The 20,077-nt window shown below is 34.4% G+C and overlaps 1 protein-coding gene across 3 annotated transcripts; it reads right to left on the bottom strand.

Moving 5' to 3' along the window:
- Positions 1-327: 327 nt before the first annotated feature.
- ABHD18 (abhydrolase domain containing 18) lies at positions 328-20,039 on the bottom strand. 3 transcript variants are annotated; one of them, XM_070757722.1, is made up of 14 exons: positions 19,807-20,039; positions 18,868-18,912; positions 16,016-16,120; positions 15,615-15,699; positions 13,447-13,547; positions 13,222-13,300; positions 13,049-13,133; positions 11,326-11,353; positions 9,914-10,052; positions 8,767-8,856; positions 7,962-8,063; positions 4,630-4,999; positions 2,247-2,409; positions 328-1,066 (listed from the first exon to the last, which is right to left on the bottom strand). In XM_070757722.1, the coding sequence occupies exons 3-14, from the start codon at positions 16,105-16,107 to the stop codon at positions 1,015-1,017; spliced, it is 1,386 nt and encodes a 461-aa protein (XP_070613823.1). In that variant the 5' UTR covers positions 16,108-16,120; positions 18,868-18,912; positions 19,807-20,039; the 3' UTR covers positions 328-1,014. The 3 variants fall into 3 exon arrangements, with proteins under 3 accessions (XP_070613823.1, XP_070613824.1, XP_070613825.1); XM_070757723.1 differs by having other exon boundaries at positions 19,454-19,848; XM_070757724.1 differs by lacking the exons at positions 11,326-11,353; positions 13,049-13,133; positions 13,222-13,300; ... (3 more) ...; positions 18,868-18,912; positions 19,807-20,039 and adding an exon at positions 10,770-10,823.
- Between the last annotated feature and the right edge of the window lie 38 nt (positions 20,040-20,077).

The following is a 20,077-nucleotide window of genomic DNA, read 5'->3' as shown; positions in this document are numbered from 1 at the left end:
TGTAGCCCCTCTTTGGACCCGTTCAATTTTGTCAATATCTTTTTGTAGGTGAGGTCTCCAGAACTGAACACAGTATTCCAAATGTGGTCTCACCAGCATTCTATATAGTGGGATCATAATCTCCCTCTTCCTGCTTGTTATACCTCTAGCTATGCAGCCAAGCATCCTACTTGCTTTCCCTACCGCCTTACATTCCAATTATACCGCCTTACATTCCAATTATAAAAAGTACTTAATATTGCAAAAGCAATATTATGTAATGAAAGAATTTTGAATTTTGGTAAGAAAATTACTGCAAAATTATATACAGCAATAGAAACAACGAACTCTGGCATAATCTCTTTTATTTGTGCAATATGTAGTTTTAAAAAATATATTCAAGAAAGTATTTATTAAAACATTCATACATGCAACATTTACAGAAACTCCAATCTTTATTGTAATTCTTGTGGTTCAAGAAGTTGTAATCTTTTCTTTTGTCTTTTTTAAGGCACAAATTATGGCTATTATTTATGTTAAATGAATATAGTAATAAAATGAGAAATAGACTACACTAAATTTTCTCAAGCTAAAGTAGAAAAAAATTAACTCTTGCATGTGTTCATAATTCAAACTACAATATTGATTTTTAAGAGATTTGGATGGGGTCTTCTAATATATTAAGCCTAATTTAGATATTTTTTTTCCCTTTAGGAGTTAGTATTACACTGCTGTAACGCAATACTCCAAATTCTTTGGCTCTTTATAATACAGTGAAATAAAAAGAAATGTACAAGTTGAAATTTAAAAAGTTGTCAATACTGAATTGGTCTGTCTTCTATGGGTGTATAAACTTGGCAAATCATATTTTTTTAAAATCAAAGCATATTTTGTAGATGTAAGACACCAATATTAACAAATCTAATTTTTAAAAGTAACATTTGATTACAATCTTGTTAGGTTTGTTCTATTGAAGACGTTAGTATCAGGATCAACACAAAGTGAAAGTAAATGGAACAATTGAACACAAGAAGACTATGTCAAATATTTATGAACAAAACGTTCAAATGCATCATATATGGCTTGCCTAAAAGAAAAAAAAAGAGAAAATTGATTATACTACTATCATTTAGATACTGATTTCAATAAAGCTTTTTTATCATTTTAAAAATTCAACATGAATGCTCTCACTATAAACTATTAACTTTATGGTTCATTATCAGATTTTCAGGTACAAATTATAATTCTACTAGCAAAAACTGTAGAACATCATAAAACATTTCCTATGGCCAATTGATAATGCTTGACTGTGCTGTTTGACATGGGCGGCTTTCAAGCAGTTACATCTCTTAATGTCTTCCTGAGTTTTTAAGAATCTTTTCAAATACATCAGGAGCTCTGCCACTGTTGAAACCATTGTGAAATCTGATACAAATTAAAATGAGCACAAATTAAAAATTAAGAGTGATAAAGAAACGTTTTAACTCAGGTGACAAAATTAGAATGTAAGAGAAAGGTGATATTAGGGTAAAAATTAAAAGATAATGGTGATGAATACTTTAAAAAGAAAAAAAAACATATTATAAGAGATGGCATACCATAAGAATGTAATAAGTTAGCTATCAGTCTGGTTAGCATAAAAGTTTAATAGATTTAAAATAACTCAAAGGAAGTTTTAAGGAAGAGAAGGAAACAAGATAGAGGGAGGTAGAGAAAGGAAGGAGAGGGTATATAGAAGAGATGAAGAGAGTAGGAGGGGAGTGATCAAGGTGTTTAATTGAATAGAATTTGACTAGAAAGACATAATAACATACGTTATGGAAATGTTTGTATGGTAATGTATGCAGTAATGTGTGGATGTGGAGTTAACAAAAATAAAAATAAACTTTTTCAAAAAAAGAGAGAAATTGATATGGAAATATCTGTGAAATTATATTTCCTTTTAGACTCTATTGATCCTTGGGGATATCCTACTTTCTGCATAATGACTTACAGATTGCTAGTTCCTGGGAATGAAAGGAGTCTTTCTTGGTTATGGCATGTACTTTGTAGTATCAAAAGTCTCTAAACAGATGTGTATAAAGTATTTTAAACAGTGTAATCAAGTTATTACTATATGATTTGAGCTATTAATGCTCTGTGGAGTTTATTTTGTAATGAATTATGTTAAAATGATTTTGAATGTTTAAATAAGCATTATACAAATAATTTAAATGATTTAAGCAGCAGCTAGACATGATTTTCAGTGCTTACTCTGAATGACTAACCTGAACAATCCTTGTTTGAAGAGATAAGCACTAACATGACCTCCATTCAAGTATCTGATTTCACATCCTGGCCAAATTTCTTGAAGGCTACGCACTCCAGTTCTTGGAATATAGGCATCTTCCTTAGCTTGGACAACTATGATCAGTGTGGGGTCTACTGGCACTGAGAACAACAATTTATTTGACGATAAATTTATTAGATTTAGATTTAATATCATGTTAGAAATGTTTCTCACATTACAAAATAATTCAATGAGCACTCAATAAGTACACCAACAGGTGGCAATATAACCTTATAAACTGCATAAAGCAAGCTGCCAACAGCTTGGATTTGTATTTAGCAGTATTAGAAAGTATGAATCAGAAAAGATTCTAACACTAAAATTTCTGAAATTAAATCAGTTTTCTTGCTACTGCAGAAATAAGTCTTTATATTCCACAAAGTATTAGAATAGGGCCAATGGTGAAGTTGAATAAGCAGAGACCCTGCAAACTGCCCTAATTTATTCAATTATAATTTCACATGCAATATCAATTTTATTACGTCTGTGGAACAATTAAATATAATTAAAATCAAATTTAGTTTTGAGGTTGTCCTATCACTTGTTTTTGGAGTCTGGTACACATGCCATTCAAATGCCATGTTGCAGGAAAAAATGTGTTCCATCATTTCAATATACAGTACTGTAAAATCAGTTTTACAGTTAAGTTTTTGCTACTCAAATTTGAAAGGAAAATATTGGTGATTTCGGCTTTGCATGAGCAGAAATAATAGGCCCAAATTGCACTTCCACTCTTTTCTCAAGTTCTTCCTATGTTTTTTCAAAGTTTCCAAATTGCTTAATTATTTGATAAAATTGCAAAACTGAAATTCATACTGCATTTAATCTTATTTAGAAAAAAATCTTAATTGCGGTCAAAGCCCAGTATACATAAAAATGAAGTACTATGCTCTGCTTTTTTCTTCAGACTACATCAATGTAAATATATATAAATATAAATATAATGCAGAAATTACATGATATAGTTAGCAGTCAAATAAATTCAATTTTTGTATACCCATATTTTTTGGAGTATAAGACGCGCCATAATTTTGGGGGAACAAGACAAAAAAAAAACCCAAAACAATACTGGGAATTTAACTGAAGTGGGTGGGGTGGGGGACACAAGAGCCAGAAATTCATTATTCTCACACCTGATTCCTCAAATCGAGGAAAGTGCTGCACATTGGAGGTCCTCATTGCAACTGTGTACTTAGTACACCTGCCAAAAATCAACCTGAAAGGCCAAGTAGTTTTGAAACTACAGCAGCCTGAAGATTGCTGTAAATTCATTTTTGAAGGGTTTTTTTTTTGCAAAGTTTGAGCCTGAACCATGTAAAAAGTAAGAGGACTAGGTACATAGGGTTTTGCCAATTTATAAAGCCTTACAAGGTGTGCAGGTTCTGCAAATATCTCCAACATACTACTGAAAGTGCCGTGTTTACAGCTTCTGGAATTTGGCCCAAAATGTCATTTTTACCGACTCAGCATTTTGCAATCCTTTATTTGAGGTCTCCTAGAACTTCCAATTTTTAGTGTTTTGAACTAAAATTTTGCACAGCATAGTTTTATATCATAAAGAAACTATGATATAAAGAAACATAAAGAAACCTTGATTTGGATATTTTTATTGATTGATTTTGGTGGTGATGTGTCCTGAACTGCTGGGCAGTTTGTGCAAGAAGACCCAAATTATTTCAATACCTTGATTACTATTTCAGGCTTTGTGCGCTCAGGTCAATCACTTTCCTCTCCATTCCAAAAAAGGAGTGTGAGGAGGCAAAAAAAAGAGCATCACGTTTCAGGCAGCTGCAGCCCCAAAACACTCCTCCCCGATTCCAAAAAAGGGGGCATGCAGAGATCAAAAAAGAGCATTGTGTTTCGGGCAGCAGGCAGTGTCGGTTGAAATCGAGAAGGAAAGAGTTTTAGGGTGGCAGCACCGGCCAAAACTGCCCGCCACCTGAAATACAATGCTCTTTTGATCTCCGCATGCTCCATTTTTGCTGAAAATCTCCAAAGGGTTGGGGCTGGCCAGTGAGTGAGGCTACATTTGGCGTATAAGATGCAGTTTTTGACCCTCTTTTGGGAAGTAAGGAGATGCGTCTTCTATTCCAAAAAATATGGCATATTTAAAATTTACATTGGTGTGTAGAAAAATGTCTTCATTTGCTAAAAGTAAATAGGAAGAGCATAAGAGAAAATTCAACTGTAGAAGATGGAAAACATAACTTAGAAAAAAGTGTAATAAAAATTATGAACAGTGCTCAGAGATGGAGAATTATTAAATAGTATTATAAATTAATAGCATAGAAAATTTAAAATACTCTAAAATTAGCATGTACCTGAAAAATTAGCAACATGGGTACATTCATCCATTACTCCTTTCATAAATCGTAATGATTCCCTTTGTAAACGGTCATTTTTTCCACTTATCAGGTGATTTTGTTCTTTGGAAAAGTTAGTACTATTGGAGCTGGTTGAAAAGGTCTGATTTATGCACTGCAGTTTGGGTGCATCTTGCACCAACAATCCTTCTGTTGAGGAGCTTAGATTGTTTCTGTTAGTACTAAGGCAATGACCAACGTCTGAAGAAGGAACGTTGTTTCCAATATCCAGGTGCAGAATACTAGAATTGAGATCCAGACAACTCAAGCTGTCCACACTGCTTGGAGAATTTTTAACAAAGTCTTGTCCCATCTTGAATGAATCTGTCTGAAAAGAAATATTTATGAAGCACTTTGGCATATTTTTCAATGTCCTCGTTTCAATTAAACCTGCATCCTAATGTTTTAAAATATTTAAAAACAGATTGATCTCTTTTATTAGATAATTCTATTTTAATCTTCTTATATTTTAACTGAACACATGTTCAAATTATGTACTGGATGGATATTTATTTATTACATTTGTAACTTACATTTTTAGACGTTTTTCTACAGACTAATGAATTTGAGATATAACCCTGAAGTATTCTTCCAGCCATATATTATGAGAAATGTTGGTAATTCTGATCAGTCATTTAGTTTTTTCTAAACGTATTGAGAATATGCGCTGATAAATTTTCGAATACATATCTGCCTACTGAAAGGGATTCACGTGTTGTTTGGGCTTCATCAGTACAGCACAGGAGTTCTCTCTTCTACACATGTAGATGGGAGTTCCTGTGTTGGGCTGCAGAAATAAAAGTTGTATTTTTGGGATCTTTGTACATATCACATGGATCTTCACACATAGAGAAGATGGGAACTCTTGTAACAAGGTGGAAAAAAGAATCTCAGATCTTTGGGATCTCTGCTTTGTTTCTTTCAACCCAGTCCAGAAGTTCCCCTCCTCCTTTGACAGGCAGCTTTTTTTTCTTGTTCCACTTAATAACTACAACTGGAACTGTAGTTGTTAAATGATCACATAGAAGATTGACGGCAGAAAAAGACTTCATGTTCTATCTAGTCTGCCCTTATACTATTTCTTGTATTTTATCTTAGGATGGATATGTTTATCTCAGGCATGTTTAAATTCAGTTACTGTGGATTTACCAACCACATCTGCTGGATGTTTGTTCCAAGCATCTACTACTCTTTCAGTAAAATATTTTCTCACGTTACTTCTAATCTTTCCCCCAACTAACCTCAGATTGTGCCCCCTTGTTCTTGTGTTCACTTTCCTATTAAAAACACTTCTCTCCTGAACCTTATTTAACCCTTTAACATATTGAAATGTTTCGATCATGTCCCCCCTTTCCCTTCTGTCCTCCAGACTATACAGATTGAGTTCATTAAGTCTTTTCTGATATGTTTTATGCTTAAGACCTTCCACCATTCTTGTAGCCCGTGTTTGGACCCGTTCAATTTTATCAATATCTTTTTGTAGATGAGGTCTCCAGAACTGAACACAATATTCCAAATATGGTCTCACCAGCGCTCTATGCAGCGGGATCACAATCTCCCTCTTCCTGCTTGTTATACCTCTAGCTATGCAGCCAAGCATTCTACTTGCTTTCCCTACCGCCTGACTGCACTGTTCACCCATTTTGAGACTGTCAGAAATCACTACCCCTATATCCTTCTCTTCTGAAGTTTTTGCTAACACAGAACTGCCAATACAATATAATTATACCAAAATGTAAAGTGAACAATTATACAATGGATTATGTAACCCCATGAAAACAGCCAAAATAATTATAACTTTTACTAGCTAAGTACAGTGGTACCTTGTCTTACGAACGACTCTTCTAACAAACTTTTCCAGATACGAACCCGGTGTTTAAGATTTTTTTGCCTCTTCTTCTGAACTATTTTCACCTTACAAACCCAAGCTGCTGCTGCTGGGATGCCCCGCCTTTGGACCTCCGTTGCCAGCCGAAGCGCCTGTTCTTGCGCTGCTGGGATTGCCGAGACTCCCCTTGTTGGGAAACCCCACCTCTGGACTTCCGTTGCCAGCCGAAGCGCCCATTCTTGCGCTGCCGGGATTTCCCTGAGGCTCCCCTTGCTGGGATTCCCTTTGTTTTTGCTGGTGCTGCTTTGAAACCCAGGGAGGGGAGCCTCAGGGAAATCCCAGCAGCGCAAGAATGGGCGCTTCGGTTGGCAATGGAAGTCTGGTGGCGGGGATTCCCAGCAGCGCAATGCAAAAGTGGTGAGTTTTGGGATTGCAGGCGTTATTCACCTTTATATTGATTCCTATGGGAAATGTTGTTTCATCCTACAAACATTTCTACTTACGAACCTCGTCACAGAACGAATTAAGTTCGTAAGCCGAGGTACCACTTTATTTTCATATAAGATGGATTCCATACTAGAATTTTTTACATAAATACATGACAATGGGGAAAAAAATGATTTAGCAAAATCCTTTAGCTGCAACTAACTAGTCTGACTAGCATCTGGCACTATGGATTTAAGACTGCTGTTATGCTATTTCTTCAAATGCTGCAATTTGTAACATCCCATGTCCTCTTTATAATTCTACATAGCAATATTTATTGATTTAAAATCATGTACATGCATCTTCTTGCAATATTACTTAGCTTACAATAAAACACCTTTAAAATACCCATAAAACAATAAGCAATGGAAAATATCAGCATGTGCTACAGGTAGTTCTTATCTTACAACCATTTATTTAGTGATTGATTTAACATTACAATGGCACTGAAAAAAATGATTCATGACTGTTTTTTACCCCTAAAATCATTGCAGAATCCCCATTGATCATGTGATCAAAATTCAAGCATTTGCAACTGGCATGTATTTCTGATAGCTGCATTCTATCAGAAAAGAATTGAGAATTTTAAAATGGTTTTCTCCAATACCATTTTAATGTGCAAATTACTCATTTTAGTATTTATTTTACTAAAGAGATTTTAAAGGTTTAACAATTTCAAAAATGCACACAGAAATTTTCTTTGGTGTGACAATTCCAATTCTCTTTTCTAAATAGTTACTCTATACAAATATATAGTCCCTCTTTTCTGATTGTAGCTAAATATCTCAGAGATTTTCAAAGAAAAACTATTTGTATAGTTGTTACTGAAAAAAATTTTCTCAGAAGATTAATACAAAATTTGTGTTATAATAAGGTTTTATAATTGTTTATTGCACTAAAATAGGTCCCAGATATTGGAGTGGAGCTACAAAATTAAACCACCCTCAGAAATTGTATATAAATAATTTATACTCACTCCACAATATTCAAGCATTTGAATTATTTCTTCTTCATAAACACTCTGAGTATAATATTGTTTCTCTAGTTCTCTCCAATTCACTGCCTTGCTCAATACACCCTGAAATTAAAGAGAAAGTACAAAAGATTATACATTATATGCACTATTTAAGAACCAGTTTTAATTATGCCAGGGTTTTACTTGTTAAATTCCATCACTCCGCAAATAATTTTCTGGATTCAATAACAAAGTAAAGAGTCAATGGTTCATGTGATTTCCAAGCAACAAATTCATTTTAAAATGAAAGATTTGGGCAAGGATTTTAAAAAAGATCAAAGCTTTTCTGAAATGGTGTCATAATAACAAGAAAAAGAAACTAACTTCTATATTACATTAAAAGCATGTTGTAGATTAGATTTTTGTCATAACAAAGCACTCTGATAATATTCAAGGTTTAAACACATGGACCTTATTCATTAGGAATGTGCAGATTCTTTGAAAAAAGGACTTAACAACATATAGTAATGTATATCATACATCTCTTTTGCAAGAGGGGATTGTGGATTTTAAAATTTGTATACTGTTTTACTGCTGTATGCCACCCTGAGTCTGTCAGGAGATGGGCAGCTTATAAATCGAAGTAAATGAATAAAATAAATAAACAGTAAAACAACCTAGTTAAACAAACTGGATGGGTGAACATGCAATGGAATCAACTTGTAGCAATTATGAAGTATCCATTGATTCTAAAAAAAGATATAGTTTATTTATTTATTTCAAGGTGAAATGCTTTCAAATTATATACCAACCAAGAATGTCATACCGTAGTAAAAACACCAGAAGCTGTAGACCAGGACAGACAAGGAACTAATGGTAATGGTTTAGGCCAATTAGATACTGCTAATGATGCCATCTGTTAAAAAAAAAACCCAGGGTAATTTTTTCTATGAGTACAAATCAAAACATGAAATGTTTATCATAAATTGATATGAAAAAAATTGCCATATAATTTATTTTTCAATTTCAGCTAATCATATCTCATATAAAGCCAAGTAATAGGATTTGAACAGCACTGGTATTAATGGATGCTATCTGAAATACAGTACATATTATAAAACCATTGTTTATATTCCTCAAATTTATAAAGGTTTACATTTGCTTTACAATTATCCTTACCAAATGAGTTCCATATGAGTTTATATAAAATCACACATGAACGGAATTTCATTTAAATTTAGAACATTGTATGATGCATTTATTCTAGGGATAGTTAAACAACCTGAATAATGCTACCCTATGTAATGTTCACATCACAATAAGACAGTTATCCCTAGTAGCCAAGTTGAAAATTTATGTTTTCTTAACAAAATCTAATGCTGTATAAATTACATTATTTTAATTTGCAAAAAGATATTAAAAGATACTAATTATGAATTTATCCTTCCCATGTCAAACTCTTTAATTCTTGCTATTACATAAATAGTCCTTACAGGTGCTGGCAGTGTAACTGCAAATAAGCCATAAAATAGTTTTTTTAAAAAAATATATAATGTTTTTTACCTTTTAAACTGTTTTGATTAGAATTAGTCTACAAAACCACCCCAGTCCTCACACATATCTCAACATGAAGTGTTACAATATGGTGTTAGGAGTTATGCTAGATATTTCCCATTTAGTCTAATATGACATGAAAGAACCTAAGTACAATTAGGAATTACATTCCCCCAGTGAAGATTACCCTTCCACTTTTTTTTGTTACAATACAAAAGGGATTTTAAATAGTCTTGGGGGGGGGGGGTTGTTTTTGTTTTTGCAATTTTTCAATCTAGTCAATAATCTGGAATTTCCAAGCTAATTTCCATTCTAATACTAATTGGATTTCATTTTTTTGTGTGTGTGATCATACAAGTTCAGCTGGGTGCTACCATCTACTTCAATTACATTATTATCAATTAAACAATGCAGCTTACATGTCCTCCCATTGATATGCCAGTCATCCCTAGAGGTCCATATCCTTCTTTTTCCAGCCAATGCAAAAGAGTTGCTGATTCTAGAACAAGAGCTCCTCCCATTACAAATAGGTCAGACACATTTTTTAGACAGGATCTTCTTTCCTCCCAAGGAAAGAAAATTAAGTTTACTCGTTTGAGAAAATACATTAACAGCAAATTCAATTGTATTTTTATTTTATTAATATAATAGAAGTGTGATTGGACACAAGGAATTTGTCTTGGTGCATATGCTTTCAGTGTACATAAAAGGAAAAATATGTTTATCAAGAATCAAGATAAAACACTTAACAATACTCCGGGTACAAATAAGCAATCAAATCATATTAGGAAACTGGTAAAAAGACAAAGTACTAAAAATGCTTGTAGAAAGCTAACAGACTATGGCCTTGCTATCTATTATTTAATTGCAAATAACCCAAGGACCTTTAAATGCTGCTGTGAAATACCTATGGATTGTTATCTGTTTTTTTTTTACTCACATATGGTAAAAGGGGATCAGTTAAAGCAATAATCTAGACCATTCAATACAAGAAAGCCACTTAAACTAGGTCTGAAAACAATAATATAATTGCTGCTGATGGATAATAAAATTGCGTTTTCTTCATGTAGATAAAGAAAGAACATACTGTACTCGCATAGTATTTGTACATGCAAAAAGAAAACACTGTGGACTTTAACCACGTATTAGCCATATAGTATTAATGTACTACAATTTTGAATAACTTTTGTCATGTTTTCACAGGTAAATTACTATCTTTTCTAAGCAACAGTATAGCATGTTTGTTTTCTATAGGAACAATAAGTTTAACTGTACCTCTTCTAGATTCTAACAGTGGATAGATCTGATGTCTGAACAAAATCCAGCATTGTAGAGGAAAGCAGAGAAATAATAATTCTTGCAGGTCTGTTTAGAAATTGATTATTTTTGAATTTCTCAAGTTACCAGTTTATTCAGCAGGAACAGAAAGGAAATCACATCAAGAACAATCATTTTTAATATTTATTGTGAAATATAGTACCCACACATTTGAATCATGTCATATTTAGTTGCTGAGAACAAGTAAATTTAGGACAATATATTAAAGCAGAATCAGTGTCTGTGATACTGGAGCACTGGTAGGATCTGAAGAATCACAAACAATACTCAAAGTTAAAATGTTTCCCCAAATCATTTCATAGCCAAGCTTCAATAATGTGTGGTCACTAAATGGCTGAACTGCAATATTTGCATTCTCTATTACAATGACTTGAAATGCTTTTCCGTAACATGATCTCATTTTATGCATTAGAATAAAATACCTCAGAATTAAAGTTATTTTTCTTCACATTAATAAAAGCTATTATTATGATTATGTAGTCATAATACTTACAACTGATCTTTAGGTTTTCTGTATCCATGTATAGACAGATGCGAGTTAAAGGAAATACTGTGAAATATTTTGAAAAATTCTTCAACGTTTCTACTTATTTACTTTAAATCAAATAAACCTCGTTAAAATAGTTACTATATTTTTAGGAGTAAAATACATACTTCCCGTCCCCCAAAAGAGGGTGGAAATGTGGTGCATCTTATACACCGAAAACAATCACATGTGAAAACAGGTGTGCAGAGGGTTTGAGAGATCGGCAGAGTTCTCCTGGGGGCTGGGAGAGGACAAAACCTTCAAAATCTTGGTGAGTCTTATAGACCGGTGGAAAAATAGTCTGAAAAATATGGTACTTTAAATACATTTAATTAATGCAATTATTGCTAACTTACTAGGATAAAACATTTAATGTCCACTCAAGGAAGCAGTGGAAGTGATGTGCCGGTGCCTGGAGGCTGTTGGGGCCTGGATGGGTGTCAACAAACTCAAACTCAACCCAGACAAGACGGAGTGGCTGTGGGTTCTGCCTCCCAAGGACAATTCCATCTGTCCGTCCATTACCCTGGGGGGAGAATCACTGACCCCCTCAGAGAGAGTTCGCAACTTGGGCGTCCTCCTCGATCCACAGCTCACTTTAGAGAAACATATTTCAGCTGTGGCGAGGGGGGCGTTTGCCCAGGTTCGCCTGGTGCACCAGTTGCGGCCCTATTTGGACCGGGAGTCACTACTCACAGTCACTCATGCCCTCATCATCTCGAGGCTCGACTACTGTAACGCTCTCTACATGGGGCTACCTTTGAAAAGTTTTCGGAAACTTCAGATCGTGCAGAATGCAGCTGCGAGAGCAATCATGGGCTTTCCTAAATATGTTCATGTTACTCCAACACTCCGCAGTCTGCATTGGTTGCCGATCAGTTTCCGGTCACAATTCAAAGTGTTGGTTATGACCTATAAAGCCCTTCATGGCACCGGACCAGATTACCTCAGGGACCGCCTTCTGCTGCACAAATCCCAGCGACCAGTTAGGTCCCACAGAGTGGGTCTTCTCCGGGTCCCGTCAACCAAACAATGTCGCTTGGCGGGACCCAGAGGAAGAGCCTTCTCTGTGGCGGCCCCGACCCTCTGGAACCAACTCCCCCCAAAGATTAGAATTGCCCCCACCCTCCCTGCCTTTTGTAAACTGCTTAAAACCCACCTCTGCCGCCAGGCATGGGGGAACTGAGATACACTCTCCCCCTAGGCCTTACAATTTTATGCATGGTATGTTTGTACGTATGATTGGTTTTTTTATATAATGGGTTTTTAACTGTTTTTTAATATTGGATTTTGTTATTTACTGTTTACTGCTGTTGTTAGCCGCCCCGAGTCTGCGGAGAGGGGCGACATACAAATCCAAATAATAAATGAATAAATAAATTAAATAAATAATAAACAATAAATTTCCTCAATTTATAACTTTAAAAATGAAGTGTGGGGATTTGCCATAAGGGTGAGCTACAAAATGTCAATACAAGATTCCCCAACTTCAGGTGATTAATACAGCCTGTGGTAATTCAGTGAATTTACGAACTGCTAATCTATCTCAAAATCAAACAAATTTATGTTTTATACATTTTGATACAATTCTATTTACTATATTGATACCTGAATTCAATAAGTCAGAGAGTAACACTTTCTCTCCCCTCTGCATTCAAAGGTATAGGAAGTAGTCAAATAAAAAGGATATAATAGGGGTTTTCTAACAATAATGAAGCCATGCAGGCCTCTTTGATCATTGGACGGGCCATTAAAGTTCGTCGTCTCCAAAAGTACTAAAAATATACAATTAAATGAAGTTAAATTAAAGAATACTACTATAGCAATACTGAGAAACCATTATTGAGCAATACTGAAGCTTACATGGTCTCCAGTGCCTGCTAAATGAATACAAACAGGTTTGTACTTGCTGTTCCATCTCTTTGGTATTATAAATTGAAACCTATCAAAAGAAAGAAAATAATAATAATAATAAATGATTTAAATGTATTAGAGAATTCTTATATATCTTGCACAACATCACTATATTTAGTCCATAACTTTTTTAGTTCTATAATTTTTTAACTTACAGTATATGTTTGTTCTTACCTTGCAGTAATTGACTCTGATGGCATGATATCAGGAACATAATGTGCCAAAGGAGAAATGAAGTGTCCATCAAGGATCTTGCAATCTGATTGTTCTTCAACCTATACATAGCATTATGATTTACAGTCACTATTAAAATTTTCATGGAAAAATGAAAGTTCTGCTAAACAGAAGTACAGTAAATTGTTCACAAAAGCTATGCTAATTAATAACTAGAGCTAATCAGGCTCACAAATACTAAAATACATTATAACTCATCAAGGCACTTTAAATCAACTAAACCACATTTTGATGATATACTACTTTAACTCAAGATCTGAATTCTGTCAATGTTTTTTCTGCCAATTTCCCCCACTCTTTCATAAGCAAATCCCACCAATTTAGAAGCAGGAAAAATCTTACTTGTATTAGTGGTGATTGAGCTCAAGTTGATATATGGTATGATATTTGTTAGTTTGGGCGAGGGCAAGAGAAATTTGGAGGGAAATGAAATGATTCTGTTTTCAAAATGTAATTTACCGTGTTTTCCCCAAAATAAGATCCTGTCTTATATTTTTTGAACCTTAAAATAAGCACTTGTCCTGTTGCCATGCACTCAAAAGCCCAATTGAACTTATTATCAAGGGATGTCTTATTTTGGGGAAAACAGGGTAGGAAAATTTTGAAAGCAGAAACATTTAATAAGATGTACATCCATAATCATCCTAAGTAATGAATAAAGGAGGTTTATCACAATGGAATAATGTAATGGTAATATCCAGACTGGTGAATTCAGAGTATCTGCTGAATAGCCACATGGTAATAGAAAGAGCAGTCATAAACATTAGTAATTTGGGAACAATCATACTTTGTACAAAATCAAGGACTGCTGCTGGTAACTTCATCAAATCACTAAGGTAAGCAAATATAAAAGCTTTTTATTATAAAGGTAAAAGTAAAGGTTCTCTTCGTATATATGTGCTAGTCTTTCCAGACTCTAGGTGGTAGTGCTCATCTCCGTTTCAAAGCCAAAGAGCCAGCACTATCCAGACGTCTCCATAGTCATATCGCCAGCATGACTAACTGCCAAAGGTGCACAGAACACTGTTACCTTCCCACAAAAGATGGTCCTCATTTTTCTACTTGCATTTTTTATGTGCTTTCAAACTGCTACGTTGGCAGAAGCTGGGACAAGAAACGGGAGCTCACCCTGTTACGTGGCACTAGGGATTTGAACTGCTGAACTGCCAGTCTTTCAATCAAAAAGCTCAGGGTCTTAGCCACTGAGTTTAAAATACTAGTTCATAATAAAAACAATAGCTATAGTGGGTGAAGAAACTCATAATCATATTTTCACTTATATTCAGCTGTTTCTTGAAACTATGTAACTTCAGAACTAAGATTTGCTAAGCCTAAAGAATGAATTTTGTGTAGAAGATAAACAGTTCTCTGAATTTCTACTAGAGAATTCCCATAGTAGTATAAACTTCCATACTACTGAACACCAGGTTCTTTAAATTATTTTTTATAAATTATAAATTTCATCTGAATAATCTAATGAGAAATTTATGTTAACAGTATTTGTGTACCCACAAGTCAGAGTTGACTCTAGTGATGACTGATTTGTCTGAGAGCTTGCCTATGTCTTGCAATTATTACTTGCTTCTCCTATGACTTTGCCTGTTGGAAACTGGCAAAAAATTGGAAGATCTTTGCTTAATAACCTGCCTGTTGCCTTAAGTTGGCAACAGGAAATGAAGGATTGATGTTGCTAAACAATAAAGTCATGTGACATGGTACCTTAACCACATCACCCAGTGACAGAAAATTTGCTCCCAATTACCTCTGTTAACTAAGAACTACCTGTCCCAATATCCATCTGTACAAACAGGAAATATTTTATGTTAAATTGATACCAGTTTTAAAATAATTTTGTAGCAAAGTTTAGGATCAATACAAATTAATTTGCTTTATAGTATCTTAGTCCATCAAGGGGAACTTCTCGTGAGCTGGAATAAATATAAGGTAGAATAAACTACAGATGACTGTACTGAAATTGATAATTCTAGATTGGTAACAATGTATAGCTTATCAAATACAAGATTTTTATCAACCTTCAATAGTTCTATTTTGAATAGGTGATTATGAATAACCAAAATCAATCCATGCATATTGATTCATTTTAGTACCTTATTAATGTGCACAGGATAATCCCTTGGAACAAGGTTCTGACATTTTTCCCTGTTTCCAATAATCTTTCTGAATTCAAATATTCTGTTAAAATAAGAATTAGTTGCAGATATTAAGAACAAAAAGATTAATATGATAAACATGTAATTAAAGAAATAATAGTAATTGTCTGTAACAGGTCTAGTATTAATTTCACACACACACACAATTACTTTGAATGAACTCTACTTTAGAAACTTCGTCAATTTTCACATTTTTGCTCAACTATAAGTTATTATTGTTTATATGTATATTCTTTCATATAAGTTTGCATTGCATTGTTTGCCTTAACTACGAATAATAAAAATAATTTATATGGAAAGAGCAAATATTTACCTTTAAGCATCTATTTATAACCTACCTTTTTAAGTCTTCTGGTCTTCCCCATCCTTGAATGAAAAGTTTAGTGAGAAGTAGACGCCTATATAAGACATCTAGCTTGCTCACACCCATTAGCAAATCACATCTAGGAAAAAAATATAAATAGTCATATCAATAAAAGTATATTGATTTGTTTATGTGAACTGAAACTGTATACTTCATCAACAAAAAAATGTAATAGTAAATATGTGAACACTGAAAGAAAATTATATATACAAGAAAGGGTTGCATCAGTTTTGGGGAACTGTCAAAGAGGCTAACTCCTTATAGGGTACCATTAATTCTAAAACTGCTTTAGGCAAGGGAGCTACCTGGGTAACTGACAAATCACACCTTTTCACTCTTAGGAAGAAAGGATTGGCAAACCATTTCCAAAAATAGAAGAGACTTGACCCAGTATTTACAAGTTACTCATGAAGTGTGGGAACAATAAAATGCAAGCAATGAATTAGAATTAAAAAGCATTTATATTTTGTGACTTTTTGACAACAGATTTTTTTCTGCAGTTATAGGGTAAAAGCAAATGTTCAGTTAAAAATGAACCAACCTAAACCAATATATGGCACTACTTGTTCAGCAAGTGGGAATAAACTTTAATTCACATAGTGGTTTAATCATGCAGAGTAGGATTACATAAATGAATGTCAACCTCTGAACATTGAAAAACTGTAAGAAGAAACATCTTTCTCTCCAGGAATAGTGTCAGTTCAAAAATTTTGTAGTGGAGATGTAAGCTATACATCATTATTATTCAATCTGTAGAATGATTATAGAATGCCGGTCTTCTTAGTTAAAGTATAGATTTATTTACTTTTATGATTACTGTATTTATGTTTTTTTATATGTGTATATGTATATGTGTATGTACACACACACACTTTGCAGAATGTTGGGAACATAAATACATGCTGGTTGTCTAAGTGCCAAAATTGTGTGATTGTGGGGGTTCTGTGCTGGCCATAAATGTGGGGATCTATCGCAAATCATTTTTTTCTACAATATTGTAATTCATACGGTTGTTAAAGGAATAATCCTAAGAACTACTTGTCCTGCCACCTATTTTAATTGTCTGATCAATTAGGATCAGCCCTTCCTAAGTTTCTTTCTCTGACCTTTAAGTCCTTGAAGGCTTTTCCTTCATAAGATTGCTTCCTCTTTCCCTTAGCCACACATTCCATTATATTGAAACACTCAACTTCCAACAAGTAAATGAAGAAAACAATTTTTATTTAATTTTGGAATAGTATCTAAAGTATATTATTAAACTTTAAGACCTTTACAGTTCTTAAACTACAGATAGTTAATAAGTTTCATTTCTTTATACAGTTAGTCCTCAACTTACCACATCAAACCCAGCATTTCTGTTGCTAATTGAGACAGGTGTATTATGTCCCATTTTATGACCTTTCCTGCCAGTTGTTAAGTGAATAATTGCAGTTGTTAACTTAACAATTGTTAAATAAATTTGATTTCCCCATTGACTTTGCTTGTCAAAATATTGCAAAAGATTATCACATGATCATGGGACTCTACAATCTTCATACTTGTGAACCAGTTGCCAAGCATCCAAATTTTGATCGTGTTAGCATGAGGATGCTGCAGCAGTTGTAAGTGTAAAAAAACAATCATGAGACACTGTTTTCAGTGCTACTGTAACTTTAAATAATCTAAAAATAGTTATAAGTCAAGCATTACCTGTAAGTGCACTATTTTAATGAGTGGGAGGAACTTTTGATTAAAAGGAAATACCAGTATAATGTTCATCTACATTTATCAGGCAATGCAAACAATAACAAGCTATTTTATCCTTTGGCATGATGTCATTGCTTAGTTAATATTTCACTAGTGCAATTTGCTTTCTTGCAACCATTTCTTGTAAACTGAAATGGTTTCATTGAATTTAAACAACCTTTCCCTGCTTCATAATAGATGGTATAAAAAATATGCAAAACCTGTAAATAAGTGCGTAGAATAATGCATAAATGATACTTGTTTCTTTATTTACCTTTTCCTCGTCAAATATGATATATAAGAACTCCTGCAACTTTTGAAAAGAATGGAGCGGTTTTGGCTCCTTTTTTAATGTTATGTGTTTTTGTCTGGGTTTTTTTCTTTTGTTTTTTCGTAAAACCAAAAATCAATAAAATATTTAAGAAATTTTTAAAAAATTAAATAAAAAAAGAAAACTGGAAATCTGGCATAAAAACGAAACTTGTAACTTAATTATTTGCTTTATTGCATATATAACAACAAGTTAAGATTCAGCAATACAAATAATCCTTGATTTACAATGGCAATTGAGACAGAATTTCCATTGCAAAGTGGTGTGGTCCTAAAGTTCCTTATATATTCTGAATATATAAAAGCAACTTTAAACATAATTAAATATTACAGAGTTCCTTGTCTTGTGCTTGTCCTATTACTTGCAGTGCTTGTAGGAAAGCATTTGTAACTTTCTTGGTTGACGCTCTTCATGTATAAGACACTACTATTACTCTGAAGTACTGTAGCACAGAACAATACTACACTGAAAAAACAATATAGATAATAATGATCTATACTGACATAAGCAGTTTGAAAACCACTACATAAATAATACAGCCTCAATAATCCTATACTAAGATAGTAATTTTTTTAAAAAAAATAGCAAGTGAGTACATTGTAACAACCTTGAAAACAATGTGATAAACAATGTTATTTAAAACAGGGAGAAATAAAGATCCTCATTTTTCTCCAGAAAAAAAATGCATACCCAAACATTTGCACTGCAAGGTTCTCAGATAGCCAATAGCTGTAAAATGCATTTTATATAATCATATTTTTTGCTCCTACCCGTTAATCTCTGTAGTTCAATCCTCTCAAGTATCTTCATTGTAGCTGTTGATTCAAGTGAGACAAAATACAAATGCTGCTTCAGTGTATAACTCAGTATATGAGACACCATGCTATCTACTAATATCAATTAGACATACTTGGAGTAAATTTTGCAATTTTTAAAGATTTATATGCGACATTAGGGCTTTTAAAATGATATCAAGGAAATTTAGGTAGCTTGCTTAAGTAGCACTAAAGCATTACCTTAGTTATAATTAATTTATGGTATGGTACCCTATCATTGCTTTGTGCAATGGGGAAAAAAATTAAAAACAGTATACAGTACATAAAAAGAAGTGCCAACCTGCACTTCATCATCATCATCAACCAAATCAACACACTTTGGCAGGCATCAACACCGCAAGGGTTCAAAATCCACGAATCATCGCACCATAAGCGCACCATCCACCCCGACTCCCGCCCAATTTCATGACACGTGATGGCTCCATTCATAAGTCTGAATACACCAGACTGCAATCTAATTCACGCAAACGGGCACAGTAGAAATTTCACATAAAATTCAACCACCGCCTAAATATTATACCTCGGCCTGTTCACAGTCCATTTTTCCCCACCTCAGGAAGGCTTAGGAAAGAGCACAGAGAATCATGCTGGAAATAACCCCCCTTCTATGTAAAAACCCGCCCAGTCGTTTTATCTGCCGTTGACTTTTTTTGACACCAGAGGTCACCGCAACTGTGTCTCACAATCTCGACTTTAAGGGGGACCCTCACAACCTCAGAAGGCGTCAGACGGGGCATGCCTGTCCCCTTCGGAAGAAAGGGCGAACCTCCGGGAACACCGGGAGAAATTGCTCAGGTATTCCGTCAATACTATTGCTCTGCCGCTTCCCCCCACCGCCACCTAGCTTCACCATATCCACCACGCCAAACCCACCCAGTTCATCGTCGCTCCCGACTGAATGAAAAGGGGTGGTGGTGCAAGAAACACGCCGAAGGTCGCTTCTTCCCGCCCCCCTTTTACTCTCGCGAGAGCCTCGACGACGGTTTTTTTAAAAAGCGAAGGGCGGGAGGGTGGTGGCCGACTCTACCAATGGCTCGTCGGACACGTGATCAGGATTGCCCCCTCCCCTTTCTCGCTTTGTAGTCCCAACAGTACCGCGGTCATCTGCAGTTGCCTTGACCCGCTTTATTGTTTATTTGCTGTT

This window comes from Erythrolamprus reginae, chromosome 7 (assembly GCF_031021105.1).
Source record: "Erythrolamprus reginae isolate rEryReg1 chromosome 7, rEryReg1.hap1, whole genome shotgun sequence".
In the NCBI taxonomy this organism is placed as follows: Eukaryota; Metazoa; Chordata; class Lepidosauria; order Squamata; family Dipsadidae; genus Erythrolamprus; species Erythrolamprus reginae.
This window is presented reverse-complemented; position numbering and strand designations above follow the sequence as displayed.